At 47.9% G+C, this 19,269-nt stretch overlaps 1 protein-coding gene across 1 annotated transcript; it reads right to left on the bottom strand.

Moving 5' to 3' along the window:
- Window positions 1-8,818: 8,818 nt before the first annotated feature.
- On the bottom strand, window positions 8,819-13,644 carry LOC135887002 (cathepsin G-like). The gene is made up of 5 exons (XM_065414783.1): window positions 13,569-13,644; window positions 11,105-11,252; window positions 10,388-10,523; window positions 9,904-10,154; window positions 8,819-8,966 (listed from the first exon to the last, which is right to left on the bottom strand). Exons 1-5 carry the CDS (start codon window positions 13,642-13,644, stop codon window positions 8,819-8,821), a joined length of 759 nt encoding a protein of 252 aa, XP_065270855.1.
- Window positions 13,645-19,269: the final 5,625 nt, after the last annotated feature.

The following is a 19,269-nucleotide window of genomic DNA, read 5'->3' on the forward strand; positions in this document are numbered from 1 at the left end:
TGCACACCCCAGAACTGGCCGCAGGATCCCTGTATCCCCCAGGAAACACCCCTTCCTGGTCCTGCTCACCATGGCCCTGTTTACACGGCCAAGGAGGGCACTAGCCTCTTGTGCTGCAGCATCGCATGGGGAGTTGGGGGCGGGAGGGGGGCTGTCTGGTGGAAATAACATTTGGTTGGAGAATTCCGCAGTAGTTGGGATGGGAGAGAAGCTGCTTTAAGAAGGATCTTGGTTCTTTTGAGTTTCGGTTTGGGGCACCCTGGAGACACCGAAGGCAGCATTAAAATCCCTCAGCAACCTCTGCCTCCAAGAGAAACCATAGGGCCAGGTCTTAAGTTATGCTTAGCCCCCAAAGGCGGACTGGGGTCTCAGAAGCAGTCCACATCAGGCCGCTGAAGAGGTATTTCGAAGTCACAACAGATTTGCCACAGATGATCATCATCTACTGGAGCTTGCAGGCCAGAATCTAATCTATCTATCTATCTATCTATCTATCTATCTATCTATCTATCTATCTATCTATCTATCTATCTATCTATCTATCTAAGAGATCTCTGAGCCATTAGTGGTTATCTCTGAGAACTCATGGACAATGGGAAAGATCCCAGAAGACTGGAAAAGGGCAAAGATAGTACCTGTCTATAAAAAGGGGAATATGGGAAATCCAGAGAATTATAGACCAGTCATCTATATTTTGATACTTGGAAAGAGAATGGAGCAAATAATCCAACACTCAGATCTCCACCATTAGAGGCTTTTAAGGCCCGACTTGACAAAGCCCTGGCTGGGATGATTTAGTTGAGTTTGGTCCTGCTTTGAGCAGGGGGTTGGACTAGATGACCTCCTGAGGTCTCTTCCAACCCTAATCTTCTATGACTCTATGATTGTAAGCACCTAAAAGAAAAGAAGGTGATAAGTAAGAGTTAACATGGATTTGTCAAGAACAAATCATTTCTAGCTAAACTAATCTCCTTTGACAGGGTAACAAGCCTAGCTGATAGGTGGGGAGCAGTAGATGTGATTTATCTCTAGTTTAGTAAAGCTTTTGATACTGTCTCCTATGACCTTCTTATAAACAAACTAGGGAAATGTAGCCTAGACAAACCTACTATAAGGTGGGTGCACAACTGGTTGGAAACTGTTCCCAGAATGTAGTTATCAGTGGTTCACAGCCAAGCAGGAAGGGCATATTGAGTGGGGTCCCGCAGGGATCTGTCCTGGGTCAGGTTCAATTCAATAACTTCATAAATGATTTAGATAATGGCGTAGAGAGTACACTGATAAAGTATGCAGATGATACCAAGCTGGGAGGGGTTGCGAGTGGTTTGGAGGACAGGATTAGAATTCAAAATGATCTTGACAAACTGGAGAGATGGTCTGAAATAAACAGGACACAGTTCAATAAGGACAAATGCAAATAATGCAAATAATTGTACTAAGGAAGGGACAATCCGTTGCACACATACGAAATGGGAAATGACTGCCTGGGAAGGAGTTCTGCAGAAAAGTATCTGGGGTCATAGTGGACCACAAATTAAATATGAGCCAACAATGGAATCCTGTTGCAAAACAAGCGAACGTCATTCTGGGATGTATTAGCAGGAGTGTTGTAAGCAAGACACGAGAAGTCATTCTTCTGCTCTACTCAGCACTGATTAGTCCTCAGCTGGAATGTTGTGTCCAGCTGAGGGCCCCACACTTCAGGAAAGATGTGGAGAAATTGGAGAAAGTCAGAGGAGAGCAACAAAAATGATTAAAGGACTAGAACACATGATCTATGAGGGAAGATTGAAGTCTTCAAATACCTAAAAGATTATTATGAATAGGAGGGTGATAAATTGTTCTCCTTTACCGCTGAGGACAGGAAGCAATGGGCTTAAATTGAAGCAAGGGAGATTTAGGTTGGACATTAGGAAAAAAATCCTGACTGTCAGGGTGGTTAAGCACTGGAATAAATTGCCTAGGGAGGTTGTGGAATCTCCATCTGTTAAGGCTGATTCCCCACTTTGGCACTTTGAGTGCAGAAATTGGGGGCCCGCAAGGATTTAAAAAATTAATACTGGCTACTCCAGGCTTGTATTAAACTCCCAAGGTTACAACTTCTCTCTGACCTTAGATGGGTAGATGCTGCCATCACCCAAGTGCAACCCCTTTGAGAGCCCAGGAAGGCGCACTTGGGAATTCCTTCCTGTGGGGTACCCTCAAGCCCTCCCCCCACACACTGAGGAAGGAAACAAAGGAAACCAGCTGTTGCCACCAGCTAATTAAACAACATGTTCACAAACCTCTTAGGACACAAAATCCAATTCTGTTCTTAAAAAAGGTAAATGTTATTAAAAGCAAAAAGAAAGAAAATACATTTGAAAACTCAGGCTATTGCTAGATTAAAAAAAACCCACTTACAAGAATGAAGCATCAAGAATAACCTTCTTGAGGTCCAGCTTAAAGGTTACAAGCAAAACTAAAGCATTTGGGGTTAGCACAGCGGAGTCCACAAGCCATAAAGAAATAAAAAGAAATAAACCTAATCACGTCTTCCTAGACATTTCCTGATCTACTTACATATCTGGGGGTTTCAAGTGAGTAGTTTCTAGGTATGATTCAGATGATTTTTCATACCTGGACCCAAGTTTTTTACAGCATAGTTCCAGCCCTGCTTCTGCTTCTCCCTCAGAACAACAACAGACAAAGGGGAAGTTTTTTCCCAATTTTAAAAAGTTCTAGCCTTCCCATTGGCTCTTTTGGTCAGGTGCCCACTCCCTTCCTTTTACCTATGCAGGGAGACTTTTTAACCCTTTACAGGTAAAGCATGTAGAGAACAACTACTAAGGGGGATTTTATAGCTGACTGGCTGGCAGGGTGTCCATAAAAGGGAGCTAACCCCTCCCCCCTTTCATTTATCACACCATCACTGGAGAGTTTTAAGAGCAGGTTAGAAAACACCTGTCAGGGATGGTCTTCTAGATAATACTTAGTCCTGCCATGAGTGCAGGGGACTGGGCTAGATGACCTCTCGAGGTCCCTTCCAGTCCTTGATTTCTTTCTTTCTTTCTTTCTTTCTTTCTTTCTTTCTTTCTTTCTTTCTTTCTTTCTTTCTTTCTTTCTTTCTTCTGATTTTTGAATTGTTCAGATCTTATTTGTTTAGTTACATTTGTTTGTTGATGTTGATTTAATTCTAGGTAATTGTTTCAGGTTAGGTTGGGCTTACTAAGGCAGGAGGGTGAGTCAATGTTGCGAGTGTCATCCCTATGGTGGAAAAGCCCATCAATCCTGTGATGTTGCACCCCATAAGGCTTTATGGAGATATGATTATGAGTGTAAATATGACATAACTGGAATATGTTTTATGCTACATATGCCATGTAACATATCTCTGTAAAGGTTATGATCTACTGAATATATTCATCCTATTTGTATGCATGTATCATTTTTGTATTCAAAGTTATGAATATTGGCTGTGTACTTGTTTGATTTTAAGTAGCCTTAGTAAGGCATTTGGTCAGCTTCTTTAGAGAGGAATGTGCAAGTTAAGTGCCCAATCAAGAAACACTTAAGCTGACAATAGACCTCGATAGACGCCAATCCACATCTTAGCTTTCCTGGCTATGTGGCTTGGCCTGTAAAGTTCTGAGTCATGCATGGACATGTGACTTGCCCATGTGACTCCAAAACTCCATTTTGTAGCTGTAATTCTGCACAGGTGGAAGGAGGGGTTTAGACCCACAAGGAGAAACTATATAAAGCCTTGGGAGACCCCTCCATTTTGGTCTTCAGCTGGCTCAAGAGATAGCCTCTCCACCCCCAAGGATACCTGAAAGAAACTGGGACAAAGGACAGTAACTACAGGGGGGGGGAGGGAGGGGAGTGATCGCTGGACCCAGCCTAGAAGGAGACTAGTCTGTAAAAGAGGCTTATTGGAACATCTCTGAGGGTGAGATTTTATCTGTATTCAGCTTCTTACTGTATTAGGCATAGTCTTGCGTGTTTTATTTTATTTGGTAATTCACTTTGTTCTGTCTGTTATCACTTGGAACCACTTAAATCCTACTTTTTTATGTAATAAAATCACTTTTTACTTATTAATTAACCCAGGGTATGTATTAATATCTGTATGGGGGGGGGGCAAACAGCTGTGCATATCTCTCTATCAGTTTTATAGAGGGTGAACAATTTATGAGTTTACCCTGTATAAGCTTTATTTGGGGTTTGGACCTCATTGGGATTTGGGCATCTGAGTGTTAGAGACAGGAACACGTCTTAAGCTGTTTTCAGTTAAGCCTGCAGCTTGTGGGGGACGTGGTTCAGACCTGGGGCTGTGTTTGTAGCAGGCTAGCATGTCTGGCACAGCCAGGCAGGGTACTGGAGTCCCAAGCTGGCAGGGAAAGCCGGGGCAGAAGTAGTCTTGGCACATCAGTTGGCAGCCCCAAGGGGGTTTCTGTGATCCAACCCATCACACATCCATCCATCTGTCCATTGGTTCATCCGTCCATGCATCCATCCATCCATCCATCCATCCCTCCATCTGTCCCTCCATCCGTCTATCCATCTATCCATCCATCCCTGCCTATCCATCCATCCATCCATCCCCGCCCATCCAGCCATCCAACTATCTGTACATCCATCCATCCCCTCACACATCCATCCATCCATCCATCCCCACACCTAAATTCATAGATTCCAAGGCCTGGAGGGACCATGGTGATCATCTACTCCAGGGGTTGGCAACGTTTCACATGCGGTTCGCCAGGGAAAGCACCCTGGCAGGCCGGGCCAGTTTATTTACCTGCTGACGTGGCAGGTTCGGCCGATTGCGGCCCCCACTGGCCGCGGTTCGCTGTCCCAGGCCAATGGGGGTGGCGGGAAGACACAGCCAGCACATCCCTAGCCCGCGCCGTTTCCCATTGCCCCCATTGGCCCGGGAGGGCGAACCACGGACAGTGGGGGCCGCGATCGGCCGAACCTGCTGCGTCAGCAGGTAAATAAACTGGCCCGGCCCGCCAGGGTGCTTACCCTGGCGAGCCGCGTGCCAAACGTTGCCGACCCCTGATCTACTCTGACCTCCTGTGTAACACTGCCCAGAGAACTGCCCCACAATTATTCCCAGAATGAATCATTTAGAAAAAAACATCCAGTCTTCATATTAAAATTGTCAGTGATTAAGAATCGACCATGATTCTTGGCTAGTCGTTCCAATGGTTAATTACCTCATTGTTAAAAATTTACACCTTATTTCCAGTCTGAATTTGTCTAGCTTTAGCTTCCAGCCTTTGGATTGTGTTAGACCTTTCTCTGGAAGATTGAAGAGCTCATTATTAAATCTTTGTTCCCTGTGTAGTTACTTATGGACTGTGCTCATGTCACCCAATAGCTTTCTCTTTGTTAAGCTAAACAGATTGAGCTCTTTGAGTCTATCACTGTAAGACAGAGATGGGCAAACTATGGCCCGCGGGCCACATCCGGCCCGCAGGACCGTCCTGCCCGGCCCCTGAGCTCTCTCCCCTGCTGTCCCCCCTCCCCAGAAGCTTCAGCTCGCCGCACCACCAGCGATCTGGCCCACTGGCTCCGGCAGGGCTGCGAGTTCCTGCCACTCTGAGCGGCATGGTAAGGTGGCAGGGCTGCACACTCCTGCAGGGCAGCGTGTCTAACTCTGATGGGCCACGTGGCTGCCAGACACGCTGCTCTGAGCGGCATGGTAAGGGGGCCAGGGCCGGGGCTGGATAAGGGGCAGAGAGTCCTGGGGGAAGTCAGGGGACAGGGAGCAGGGGGCGGTTGGATGGGGTGGAGGTTTTGGGGTGGTGGTCATGGGACGGGGGACGGGGGGTTTGGATAGGAGTGGGAGTCCCGGGGATCTGTCAGGGGGCGGGGGTGTGGATAGGGGCGGGGCAGTCAGGGGACAGGGAGCAGGGGGAGGTTAGGGAGGGGGTAGGGTCCCGGGGGGGTGGTTAGGGGTTGGGGGTCTCTGGAGGGGGCAGTCAGGGGACAAGGAGCAGGGAGGCTTAGATGGGGGTGGGGTCCCGGGTGGGTGGTTAGTGGCAGGGGGGGTCTCTGGAGGGGCGGACAGGGGACAAGGAGCAGGGGGGTTGGATGGGTTGGGAGTTCTGAGGGGGGCAGTCAGGGGGTAGGAAGTGGGTGGGGGTCGGATAGAGGGTGGGGCACAGCCTTCCCTACCCGGACCTCCATACAATTTTGCAACCCCAATGTGGCCCTCGGGCCAAAAAGTTTGCCCACGCCTGCTGTAAGGCAAGTTTTCTAATCATTTGATCATTCTCATGGCTCTTCTCTGACCCCTCCCCAATTTATCAAAATACTTCTTTAATTGTGGGCCCCAGATCTGGACACAGGATTCTAGCAGCAATTGCACCAGTGTCCAATCCAGAGGTAAAATAACCTCTATACTCCTACTCGAGATTCCCGTTTATGCATCCCAGGATCCCATTAGCCATTTTGGCCACTGCACTCGGAGATCTTGTTCAGCTGCTTATCCACCGTGACAACCAAATCTTCTGCAGAGTCTCTGCTTCCCAGGATAGAGTCCCCATCCTGTAAGTATGGCTGACATTCTTTTGTCTTGGATGTATACATTGACATTTAGCCATGTGAAAATGCGTAATGTTTGCTTGCACCCAGTTTACCAAACAATCCAGATCACTCTGTGTTGGTGCCCTGTCCTCTACATTACTTATCACTCCCCCTATATCTGAGTCATCTGCAAACGTTATCAGTGATGATTTCATGTTTTCTTCCAGGGCATTGATAAAAATGGGAAATTGCATTGGACAAGAACCGATACCTGACCCCACAAAAACACACCTATTTGATGATGATTCCCCATTTACAATTACATCTTGAGACCTCCCATTTAGCCAGCTTTTAATCCATGTCATGCATGCCATGGTAATCTTCTATCATTCTAGTTTTTAATCAGCATGTGCGGTACCAAGTCAAATGCCTTCCAGAATTATAAGTGTATAACATTAACACTGTCACCTTTATCAGCCAAAGTTGTAATCTGATCAAAAGGAGACAAGGACTGTGAGGGGATATCTTTTATTGGACCAACTTTTATCGGTGAGAGAGACACCGCATTCGAGCCTACACAGAGCTCTTCTTCAGGTCTGGGAAAGGATATTGCGGTGTCACAGCTAAGTACAAGTGGAACAGGTTGTTTAGCGTAGGTACTCAGTACATATTCCTCTCAAAACATCATCTGAAGCAAGCTCTGCACAGACCTGGACCCACCAACTCAAAGTAGCACCAGACCCTGCCAGGACAAAAGATGCAAAACTTGCAGAAATATCTCCACTGCTACAATGATCAACCCCCCTCCCACAATGCACCTATCAAGATCTGTGGGTCCTACACATACCCATCACAATATGTGGTTTCTCTCATCCAGTGCACTAAATGCCCCAATAACAACCAGGTGGGTGAAATGGGACAACCACACTCGAATGAACTCACAAAGAAAAATGGTGAAAGACAAAAACACCTTATCACCGGGGGACGAACACTTTTCACAAGATGATCACTCCATCTCTGACCTCTCAGTCCTCATCCTCAAAGGACACCTGCACAACACTTAGAAAAGATGAACTTTAAATTCATAACTTTGCTAGACACTAAAAAAAATGAAGTGAATAGAGACACTGGATTCATGGCTTATTACAACAATCTGTAGCCCACTAAACCCCTTTCCCCACACCTTTTCCACCCTCTTTCTCCCCCTATGACTGGAGAGATGTTAACCAGCTACTTCACCTTTTATGATCCCTTGAAATAAGTGTTAACTTCTTATGCTAAACAATGTTTCCACCTTGCATTGATCTGTGATGCACAGAGGACCTTTCCAGGACCTGAAGATGAGCTCAGTGTAAGCTCCAAAGCTTGTCTTTCTCATTCAGAGAAATTGATGCAATAGGATATCACCTCATCCACCTTGTCTCTAACATATCCTGGGACCCAGATGGCTACAACAAAGCTGCATATATCAAAAAAAGATATCAAGTTCAACAATCGCCGAGTTGTACACCCATTGGGACAGTAGTGGGCACTATTGCCACAAGAGGTGAATTCCTGCTGGGTCGATCTCTCTAGGAGATAGGGAACAGGGTAGCAACAAATGCTGTGTCCAGCATTCAGGGGCCATGAGGTGCAGATGTGAGGTGAACTCCAGGCAGAGCAGTTACAGTCAGACACAGACAGGCATCCAAACACACACACACAGAGGCTGCTGCATCAAGCGTTTTATTGCACCACAAGTGGCATGTGCCGGGTGGAAAGCAGAGGTTAATGAGGGCTTACTCAAGAGTATCAAGGAACCAACGTGGACTGAGTGAAGGTTTCATGCACAGGGCAGAATGATAGTCCAGATCAGGATCAGTAGGAATAGGAAAGGTCAGATATGGGACCTGTCCCTTGCAGAGGGTAGCAGTTCTATTTGGACCTCAGGACGGGGGACTTGATGGCTCATGGGGAGAGGGAAATGGGACATTGGGCCTTTTTCCTCTGGGGGGGCACTGGCTCCAATACCAGCCTTTCTATATTTTTTTTCTTTTTTGCACCATCCTATAGGATTTAATAGAGAGAATCTGATCCCTGCTCTAGAATCCCATAGGAGAGTCCAAAAACTCCCAGAGACACACAGGGGTTTTATCTCAACATCTACGGACTGCTTCCCCCAGCCCCAATCCATTTTGACACCAATCAATTCATAGCATTTTTCTAAGAGTAATGAAGATAATCTGCATTTCACACGCAAAGCCTAGTTAGCCCATGGCTGGTCTAGCCAGCCAAAGAGCCAGGAAAATGGGTGTCTACTTTAGTGCTGTTTCTGCAGAATGTTCTGGATCCAGGGGATGAAGGTGGAGAGTCTTGTGAACACGCTTGGTTGGTAGAAATTCCCATCAACATATGAAGCGATGCCCTGGGCCACTCCGTCACATGCCAAGGGGCCACCAGAATCACCCAGGGAATAAGAATAACCACAATTATGTCTTGAACTTCTCTAGCATGACTTTTTATCTACAGATGTGATTGCATGAGAGCTGAGATGGTTAAATATTTGGAAAGAAATATGTTTTGTGTAAGAAAATGGCCTTTTTTCAACTTTGGCAACTTCACCAAAAAGTTTTCTGTTTGGAAGTTTCCTTTTTTTTTTTTTTTGTTTATTTGGGTAGCACTTGGACGGGTTAGGCAGAGTTTGGTAGAGTTGTGTTTGAATTGGATAGTGTTTGAATTGTGTGGATGTAGGTAGGGATGAGTTTGGGTAGAGTTTAGTTGGACAGGGTGTATGTTGGGTAGAGCTGGATAGGACAGGGGTTAATTTAGTAGAGATTTGGTAGAGTTGGTAAAGTTTAGGGAGAGTTGGAGTTGGGGAGAGTTTTACAGGACAGGGGTTAAGTTTGATAGAGTTGGATAGGGTTGCGTTGGGAGGGGTGAGTTAAGTGTCGAGTTGGTAGGTTTGTGTAGGGTGGGGTTTGCATTTGGGGTAGGGTTGGGAGGATTGTGTTGAGGGTGGTTGAGTTTGAGGTAGGGTTGTATAGGGTTGTGTTGGGAGGTGAGTTTAGTGTAGCGTTGGTAGGTTTGTGTAGGGTGGGGTTTGCGTTTGGGGTAGCGTTGGAATGGATTGTGTTGGCCAGGGTTTCAGATGAAGGAATGTCATTAGCCATGTATAATAATGGAACTTGGCCAAGCTAGTGGAAGCTGTGCTGAGCTGGTCTCACGATCACCTCACCTCTTTGAGCTGATCTGATGTCTGCATCAACACCTCGTCTCCCAAGCGGGGCTAGGTTGGTAGGGGATCACTGCACAATTAGATATTTAGCCCTGGAAAACACCTCCCCATTCCCTCCCAGCAGTGACCTCCTGGAACCAAGGAGCCTCTAGGTCAGAAGGATACTTACCCGATAAGGTAATTTGCGCATGCTGGGCTTCCCCACACACAGCATCGTTGAGGGGTTGTATCCAGAATACAGCTCACACACATTGTCCCTCATGACCTCCAGGTCCACCTCACGGAGCATGTCAGTTCTTATGTTCAAGCCAGTCCGACCCCACCCGGCCACGCTGCACATGGATCCCGGCCTCACCCTGGAGTTGGCATTTGGCAGAGGGATGTGCCGCACCCAGTTATTCAGCACTACGCTGTGTGACAGCTGCCATGGACGTGAGGGAAAATGGGGAACCAGATCAGCACAGGGAGTGGAGCTGGGAGGGGCCAACATGTCCTAACAGAGGAAAATGGAGATGTGTCCAGTGCATGAGTGTGAGGTGATGGGGGTGGAGTGATTGGATGGGGGTTGTACCTCCCGAAGTGTGAGATGGGATGGGGGCAGTACCTGCAGCAGTGTGCGGTCACTGGGGCAGGATGACAAAATGGGGGCGGTACCTGCAGCAACATGATTTCATTGTTACGGGTCTCTCTGTTGTATTGTGGATGGGGGATCTGGCAGTGCACAGGGATTTTCTGTTGGCTCTGTTCCCATTGTTGAATGTTATGGGCTCCCAGGTACACAGTGATCCTGCTGTAAAAACCAAGAGCAATACATGGGCATTTGGGGCAGGAGTGTACTGAGGTGGGGGATGGGCACATGGTATGACATAAGTACTGATCCTGTGGGGACAGGGCAGTGATCTCAGACTCCTTCATTCCCCTTGTCCCCTGGGTCTCAGCTCCGCTCCAGGCAGGTGACCCCTCCCAGCTAGATCCAAACAGGGGTCTACGCCCAGGTGCCCCCACCCCAGAGCCCTGCAGAACTCTCCTGTGGCTGTGAGCCCCTCCCTGCCCCAATTGGGACACTGGGCCAGAGCCCAGCTTGTGTCAATGGGATGTAGCTTCATTGGTGTCAATGGGGCTGGACCCAGCTGGTGCCAATGGCCGTAGCTCCATTGATTTACCCACTGTTGGATCTGGACCATGGTTTGCACAGTCCCCTAGAGATACGCTGATGCCCCCTGAGCAGATCAGACCCCTGGGCTCTGCTCTCCCAGCCTGTCACACTCACTGCTCCTTCCCTGCAACCTACAACGGCACCAGAGCTCCCGGCTGCCCCATCACCTGCTAACGTCCGACCTGCCCCGACATCCCCAGCACAGAGGCGCTTACTCTCCATTGCAGTGAGCGGCCGTCAGCATGAAGTTCTCTGACACCAGGAACCCTCCACATTGAGACCTATTGTCTCCCGTTTGTATATCCAAATAAGCCATGTAGGGCCTGGAATGGGGCTGGGCTTCCTGTCCTCCGATGATATCACCTGGTGGGGGGGAACAGATTCATATAAAGAACCCCATTGTCTCCTTGGGCTGGGCTGGGATCAATCTCCCCATCCCAAAGGGGAGTCCGCACAGCCTCAACCCAACCCCTGTGATACTCTCCCTGGGAGATTCCTGTACCAGAAACTTTGCCCCATGCTGAGCTCTCCCCCACACTGGACACTCCATGGGGCCGGAGGGTAAATCTAAAGCTCTCACCTTCCTGGATTGAGAATCAGTGGCAAATGCACCAGGAGTGGGTAATGGCTTTGGGGGCCAGTAGCACCCAGAACGCCACTCACATGTCCCCTGCTGATATTTCACCTTCTCCATCAACCCACAGTAACAAGCTAGGGCTGCTCCCAAGCTGCCCCCCCCCCCGCAACTCTTTTTGTACAGAAAATCAGGTTTTCTAGATAATGAAAAATCTCCCAGAAAGCATCTCGTCGCCTCAGACATTTCAGCATTTTTCTTGGCAAACTGATCATTTCCCCCAGCTTTTGGCACTTTTCAGCTGACAATTTGTAAGCTTTCGGTCGCCAAAACAATTTTCTCTTTGGTCACACTAGAGATTAAGAAGCAGTGGCAATGTATGCAATGGAAACATGCGGTCTCCCATCCGTTTAGTCCTGTTGCCTTCACTATCCCTGACCCTTTACTGCTTTCATTTCTCCAAATGTTACCTAGATTGCCAAGAGCTATGGAACATTATATGCAAAGCTGGCCAGCAAATTTGAACTAAACACCGATCCTCTAAAAAAGCATTGGGAGGAGGAACAAGGCCAATTATTTTCTGCTAACCAAATGGAAACAAACTTTAGCCAGTGCTCCGAACTGCTCCTTGGAGCTACATTTGAGATTAATTCCACCAGAAATCATATGCAGGAGGTACTGGACCTCCCTTCCACTGTTCAAAACAGATGCTGCTAAGTCAGACAAATATTGGTTCTGTGGTTTGGCAGGTGCTGACTTAACCCATATGCTCTGGGAAGGCACCTAGACGCATAGGCTTTGGGTGTAACTCATTTGGAGAGTACATTTTTTCCTATCAAATAAAATTAAACCTGTAATTTTCAACCTAACGAGTGTTAATTGGAAGCGGAATAAATCTGAAAGACTTTGGCTAAGCAGAGCACTAACAGTGGTGAAAAGACTAGCCCCACAAAAATGGAAATCCAAAAAGTGACCAACAAGATTGGAGCATTGACATCCTAAGCTTGGCCTCCATGGAAAGAACCTGTGCCTTGAACTTTCCCCCTTCTTAGGTCTGCCCTAAACTGGACACCCCAAGGGCCGGAGGGTAAATCTGAAGCTCTGCCCTCGCTGTGTGGAGAATTGGTGCCAAATGCATCAGGAGTGGGTCAGTAATCCCACTGCCTTGAGTTAACAGCTTTGGGGGCCGAAGTCACCCAAGCTTAGGCCAGGCAGCCCCTGGAAGGGCACTGACAGGTCCCTTGTGGATGCTTCTTCTCCATCAGCCCACAGTCACCAGCCACGGCTGCTATATGACTGACCCACCAAACATTTTATGAACATCATTTTTTTCTCAGAAAGCCTCATCTCAAATCTGTCTGAATTATTGTGGTGAAACTGATTCTTTCCCCCCAGTGTTGGGTGATATTTAGGTGAAAATTTAAAAGTACCACTTGGGGTTTTTTCCCGTGGAAAATAAAAAACGTTTTGTGATCACCTCTGAAGAAGTCTCCACCCAGGTGTGGAGTGTGTTTGAAAATCTCAACTTTAACAAATTTCAGTTATTTGCATGAGGGTGGCACATAGACCGAGATCCGGGCCCCTATTATGCCAGGGCCTGCACAGAAACTAACTGAGATCAGGGGCTCCCTTGCTCCAAGCCTTTCACTGACCCAGGCAGTGTCCAGACACAAGCTGAATTGTTCTTCACATTGTACAGATAGGGAAACCGAGGCCCAGAGAGATTGTTTGTACACCTGCCTAAGGGATTTCGGTGACCATCCTCAATCCATACAAATCCCTGTCCACAGAGATCCTGGGCAGATCTGGGAAGTGGTCCCAGATTTCTTGGGTCCCAGCCCAGTGGCCTAGCCCCATGGCCAACCTCCCTGTCTGGGACATGGATTGGCAGTGGGGTCCCAAAGGAACCTGTGGGGGCTTGGCCACCCAACCCCTTGGCCTGCTGTGAGAGCCCCAGCCACACTCAGGAGAGGATGCAGGGTTCGATACAGGTGCTTGGCCCCAGCAGGAGCAAGGGGAGACCCTAAACACTGCCCACAACTCCCCATAAGGGGGGTGAGAGTCCTGCTGCCCATGGGCCCTGATTCCCCCCTAAAGAAACTCACCAGCCTGAGACCCAGGGGGAAGGAGGAAGGCCACGAGAAGCAGGATGAGGATCAAGAGCTGCATTGTCAGAGACATCTAGCGATGGGCACGGAGCTGCTGGCTGAGCCCTGGGGCTTATATGGACCAGGTGGAGGGAGGGGAGGAAAGGGCCTGGCAACCACAGGGATGTGTACCCTGCTGCCCAGAATCTCTCACCCCAGATGGCCCAGGGGTGGAGATGCCGATTAGAGAAGCCTCCAGCCTCAGCTGTGCCCACATCAGGGCGGGGGGTTTCCTCCCTGCTCTGGTGCCCGCTCAGCCTGGCTGTGGATGGGGTTAACCCTCCCCCCTCCCTACTACAGGTGTAAGAAACACCCCTGGGCTTCTCTGCACCTAGATACCCAGACCCATAGATTTCAAAAGCAAGAGGGACCATTGTGACCTCCCAACCTGACCCCCTGGTGGAAACCCCAGAGCCAGAATCCACCCAGCATTTCCTGCCTCCACTACGGCCCCAGGTCAGTTGTTCCTATGGCTCCATGTTTAATGGTTGCATATTAGTCTGAGCCAGACCTTTGCTGACTCCAGCTGCAGGCCATCGGGTCTTTTCCTGCTTTGTCCAGAGAGGTTGAAGACCCCCCTGCTCTCAGAAACCCCTGCCCCATGGAGGTTCCTACAGAGGGGGCCAAGTCCCCTCTTCACCTCCAATACCCTCAGGAGACCACTCTCCTTTTACCTCTCCCCACCAGCTTGTTCTTGTAGCTCTTTCCAATTTGCCAAAGTCCTGCTAGAGGTGTGGACATTTGAGGTGGACAAAATCTCCAGTCATGGTCCCACAAGGGCCGAATCCAGAGGCGATCCTGTGATGTTGCACTCCATATGCTTTATGGAAGTATGCTTATGAATATGACATAACTGGAATATGCTTTACACTAAATACCCTTTTGTATGGTGTCATTAGAAAACTTGTAATCTACTAAGTGTGTTCATCTTATTTGTTGGCACATATTATTTCTATATCTGGAGTTAGGAGAATAAGATATAAACATGTATCACTGATGTAAATGTATTAACTGGAGGCCATTAAGGGTGCTCCAGAAACAATCAGTTGTAAATGGCTTTTGTTATTTGAAAACCTTCCTATGTATGTGTGGGCCAGCCCATGGGGAATGGAGACTAGGGGTCTTACAGTGACATGTGACCATGTCACCTGATAATGAAATTCATCTTAAATCTGGTACTTTTCCATTTAGAAGGAGGAGTGGGGACCCAGAGAGACAAAAGATTCCCGCCTTTTGGCAAAGCTATACAAGGGGTGGAACAGGTCAAAGGGAGGCCAGTCATAAGAAAACCCCTGATTACCACCTGAGATGTCTACTGGATCTAACAAAGACTGTACCACGGGAAAGGATTGGGCCCAGACTAGGAAGGAGTTTAGACTGTGAAAGAAGCTTATTGGAACATCTTTGAGGGTGAGACATTATCTCTAATCAGTTTCTTAATATATTAGGCTTAGACTTGCGTGTTTTGTTTTATTTTGCTTTGTGATTTACTTTGTTCTGGCTGTTATTACTTAAAACCACTTAAATCCCACTTTTATACTTAATAAAATCACTTTTGTTTATTAATAAACCCTGTGACAGACCCAGACCAGTGGGGTACAGGCATGTGGTAGAGGCAAATATACTGGTCACTGGATGAGTAGTTTTCTGTTCCCTGAGTGACCAGAGCAGGGGATGCACTAGAGTAATCAGGAACCTGCTAGAACCAGTTAAGGCAGGCAGGCTAATTAGGACACCTGGAGCCAATTAAGAAGAAGCTGCTAGAATCAATTAAGGCAGGCTAATCAGGGCACCTGGGTTTTAAAAGGAGCTCACTTCAGTTTGTGGGGGGAGTGTGAGGAGCTGGGAGCAAGAGGCGCAAGGAGCTGAGAGTGAGAGGGTGTGCTGCTGGAGGACTGAGGAGCACAAGTGTTATCAGACACCAGGAGGAAGGTCCTGTGGTGAGAATAAGGAAGGTCTTTGGAGGAGGCCATGGGGAAGTAGCCCAGGGAGTTGTAGCTGTCATGCAGCTGTTACAAGAGGCACTATAGACAGCTACAGTCCACAGGGCCCTGGGCTGGAACCTGGAGTAGAGGGCGGGCCCGGGTTCCCCCCAAACCTCCCAATTGACCTGGACTGTGGGTTCTTCCAGAGGGGAAGGTCTCTGGGCTGTTTCCCAACCCACATGGTGAATCTCTGAGGCAAGAAAATCTGCCACTAAGCGCAGGACCCACCAAGATAGAGGAGGAACTTTGTCACAACCCAGAGTAAGTGATTAATACCTGGGGAACCAAACAGCTGTGCACATTTCTCTATCAGTGATATAGAGGGTGAACTCCACCAGAGAGGTCCTTTGGGGCCATCTGCCTGTCCCAAGTCAGGATAAAGGAGGAGGGTTGGGCATAGGGATAGCAACTCCACCCCGTAAAAAATCAACCTGCTACAGAAACGCGAACAATAGAGATAACAGAGACTTTTAGCCTGGAAAAAGAAGGGTCTTCAACTCGAAGACGCATGACGCTGGGTGGTGAAAGTCATGAGGAAGCCACTAAGCCGATTACCCTTCTTGCAACCAGGAGGATTACCATTGGTACATGGAACGTGAGGACCATGTACGAGTCAAGAAAGATGGCGCAGGTCACAGCAGAGATGAGAAGTAACAACCTGACCCTACTAGGCATTAGCGAGACAAGATGGACGCAAGCTGGACAGAGATGACTGTTGACAGGAGATCTGTTGCTGTATTCCGGACATGAAGAGAGCGACGCACCCCACACACAGGGAGTAGGCTTCATGTTGTCCAAGCAGGCACAGAGAGCACTGATTGGTTGGGAGGCACATGGTTCCAGGATCATCACAGCATCCTTCAGAACTAAAATGAAGAGGATTAAGATGAATGTTGTACAGTGCTATGCTCCAACCAATGACAGTGAAGAGGGGGACAAAGACTATTTTTATAACAGACTTCAGAAAATATTAGAGATTCTCCCAGACAAAGACATCACCATCCTTATGGGAGACTTTAATGCCATTATTGGACCTGACAACACAGGATATGAACAAGTCATGGGGACCCACGCCCTGGGAGAGATGAGTGAGAATGGAGAGATATTTGTGGATCTGTGTGCACTTAACAACTTGGTCATAGGAGGTAGCATCTTTCCTCACAAGCGGATCCACAAGAGTACCTGGGTATCGCCAGCAGGCACGATAGAAAACCAGATCAATCATGTCTGTATTAGCAAGAAGTTCAGAAGATCTTTGCAGGACGTTAGAGTTAGAAGAGGAGCAGACGTAGCGTCCGACCATCACTTAGTGGTGGCCAGATTGAAGCTGAAGCTGAAGAAGAACTGGATAGACGCATCAGATAGAAGAGTGAAGTACAATGTTAGCCTTTTGAAGGATCATAAGATCAAGGAAGATTTTGGACTGACGCTGAAGAATAAGTTTTCAGTACTACAGGATCAGTCTGAGGAAGAGGAAGACAGTGTACCCAACAGATGGCAGAAAGTGAGAGAGACACTTAGGTCAGCATGCCATGAAGTGCTTGGAATCAAGAAATACCAGCAGAAAGAGTGGATCACAGCAGAGACCTTGACTAAGATAGAAGATAGAAAGAAGAAGAAGGCAGTAATTAATAACAGCAGGACTAGAGCAGCAAAGGCTAAAGCGCAAAAAGAGTATGCTGAAGCCCATAGAGTAGTGAAGAGGAATATTAGGAAGGATAAGAGAGATTATGTGGATGGACTGGCAGCAGAAGCGGAGCAGGCAGCATACAATGGTAATATGAAACAGCTGTATGACATTACCAAGCGACTGTCTGGAAAGTTCAGCAAGCCAGAGTGTCCCGTCAAAGACAAGCAGGGAAAGTCTATAACAGAAATAGAACAACAGATGAATAGATGGGCAGAGCACTTTGAGGAACTCCTGAATAGACCAGCACCACTAAATCCACCAGATATTGACCCAGCCAACGAAGACCTTCCAATCAATTGTGACAGACCAACTAGAGATGAGATCAGAAAAGCCATCACTATGATGAAGAACAGGAAGGCGGCTGGACCTGACGATATTCCAGCAGAGGCCCTGAAAGTAGATCTGGATGATTCAGTGGAAATGCTGTACCCCCTCTTTGAGAAGATATGGGAAGAAGAAGTGATTCCGGCAGACTGGAAAGAGGGATATCTTATTAAAATCCCCAAGAAAGGAGATCTCAGCAATTGTGCCAACTACAGAGGAATCACACTTCTGTCGGTGCCAGGGAAGGTCTTCAACTGAGTCCTCTTAGAGAGAATGAAGGATGCCGTCGATCCACAGCTACGAGATGAGCAGGCAGGTTTCTGGCAAAATAGATCATGCACGAACCAGATAGCAACGCTCCGCATCATAGTCGAGCAGTCTATGGAGTGGAACTCCTCGTTGTACAACAACTTTGTTGACTATGAGAAAGCATTCGATAGCGTGGATCGAGAGACTCTCTGGAAGCTCCTTCGGCACTATGGCATCCCAGTAAAGGTGGTCAACCTGATTAAGAACTTATATGATGGCATACACTGTAGAGTGATCCATGGAGGGCAGCTTACAAACAGATTCCAGGTGCGAACCGGAGTCAGACAAGGATGCTTGTTGTCACCATTTCTCTTTCTCCTTGTCATTGATTGGATTATGAAGACATCCACTTATGAGCGTAGGAACGGAATCCAGTGGACGTTGTGGACCCAGCTTGATGACCTGGACTTTGCCGATGACCTTGCACTCCTTTCGCAAAGCAAACAGCAGATGCAAGAGAAGATCAACGTAGTGGCAGCCACGTCATCACAGGTTGGCCTCAACATCCACAAGGACAAGACCAAGATCCTCAAGATTAACTCCATCAGTAATGACCCAGTCACACTGAATGGAAGCCCTCTGGAAGAAGTGCAGTCCTTCACCTACCTAGGCAGCATCATCGACCAACAGGGTGGCACGGATGCAGACATCAAAGCAAGGATCGGTAAGGCAAGAGCAGCTTTCTTTCAGCTCAAGAACATCTGGAGCTCCAGAGAGCTGTCTTTGGCAACAAAGATTAGACTGTTCAACTCCAATGTGAAATCAGTTTTATTGTATGGAGCAGAAACCTGGAGGATAACTAAAACAACCATCAGGAAGATCCAGACCTTCATAAATAGTTGCCTTAGAAGGATTCTCCAGATCTGCTGGCCAGACACCATCAGCAACATCTACCTCTTGGAGAGGACCCGTCAACTTCCAGCAGAGGAAGAAATTAGAAGGAGAAGGTGGGGCTGGATAGGACACACACTACGCAAGCAGCCAACCAACATCACTAGACAGGCATTGCGGTGGAACCCCCAAGGCAAGCGGAAAAGAGGCCGTCCAAGAAACACCTGGCGACGCGACCTTCAGGCTGATAGCATAAAAATGGGCTATACCTGGAACCAGCTAGAGCAAATGGCCCAGGATAAAGGACTCTGGAGATCTCTGGTTGGCGGCCCATACGCCGATTGGGGTGACGGGCATGAGTGAGTGAGTGATATAGAGGGTGAACAATTTAAAAATGTACCCTGTATAAGCATTATACAGAGTAAAATGGGTTTATTTGGGGTTTGGATTGAATTGGGAGCTGGGTGTCTGGGTGCTGGGACAGGTAACCTGCTGAGCTGTTTTTAGTTAGTCTGAAGCT

Source organism: Emys orbicularis, chromosome 12 (assembly GCF_028017835.1).
Source record: "Emys orbicularis isolate rEmyOrb1 chromosome 12, rEmyOrb1.hap1, whole genome shotgun sequence".
Lineage (NCBI taxonomy): Eukaryota > Metazoa > Chordata > Testudines > Emydidae > Emys > Emys orbicularis.

What these genes read in the sequence shown, in the direction of transcription:
- LOC135887002 (XM_065414783.1), bottom strand. Translation starts at nt 13,644, where the DNA reads ATGTCTCTGACAATGCAGCTCTTGATCCTCATCCTGCTTCTCGTGGCC. An exon ending in ATGAAATCATGTTGCTGCAG is followed by an intron (nt 10,155 to 10,387) that starts GTACCGCCCCCA and finishes CGTCCATGGCAG; the next exon opens with CTGTCACACAGCGTAGTGCT. An exon ending in ATGCGCAAATTACCTTATCG is followed by an intron (nt 8,967 to 9,903) that starts GGTAAGTATCCT and finishes TTCTTATTCCCT; the next exon opens with GGGTGATTCTGGTGGCCCCT.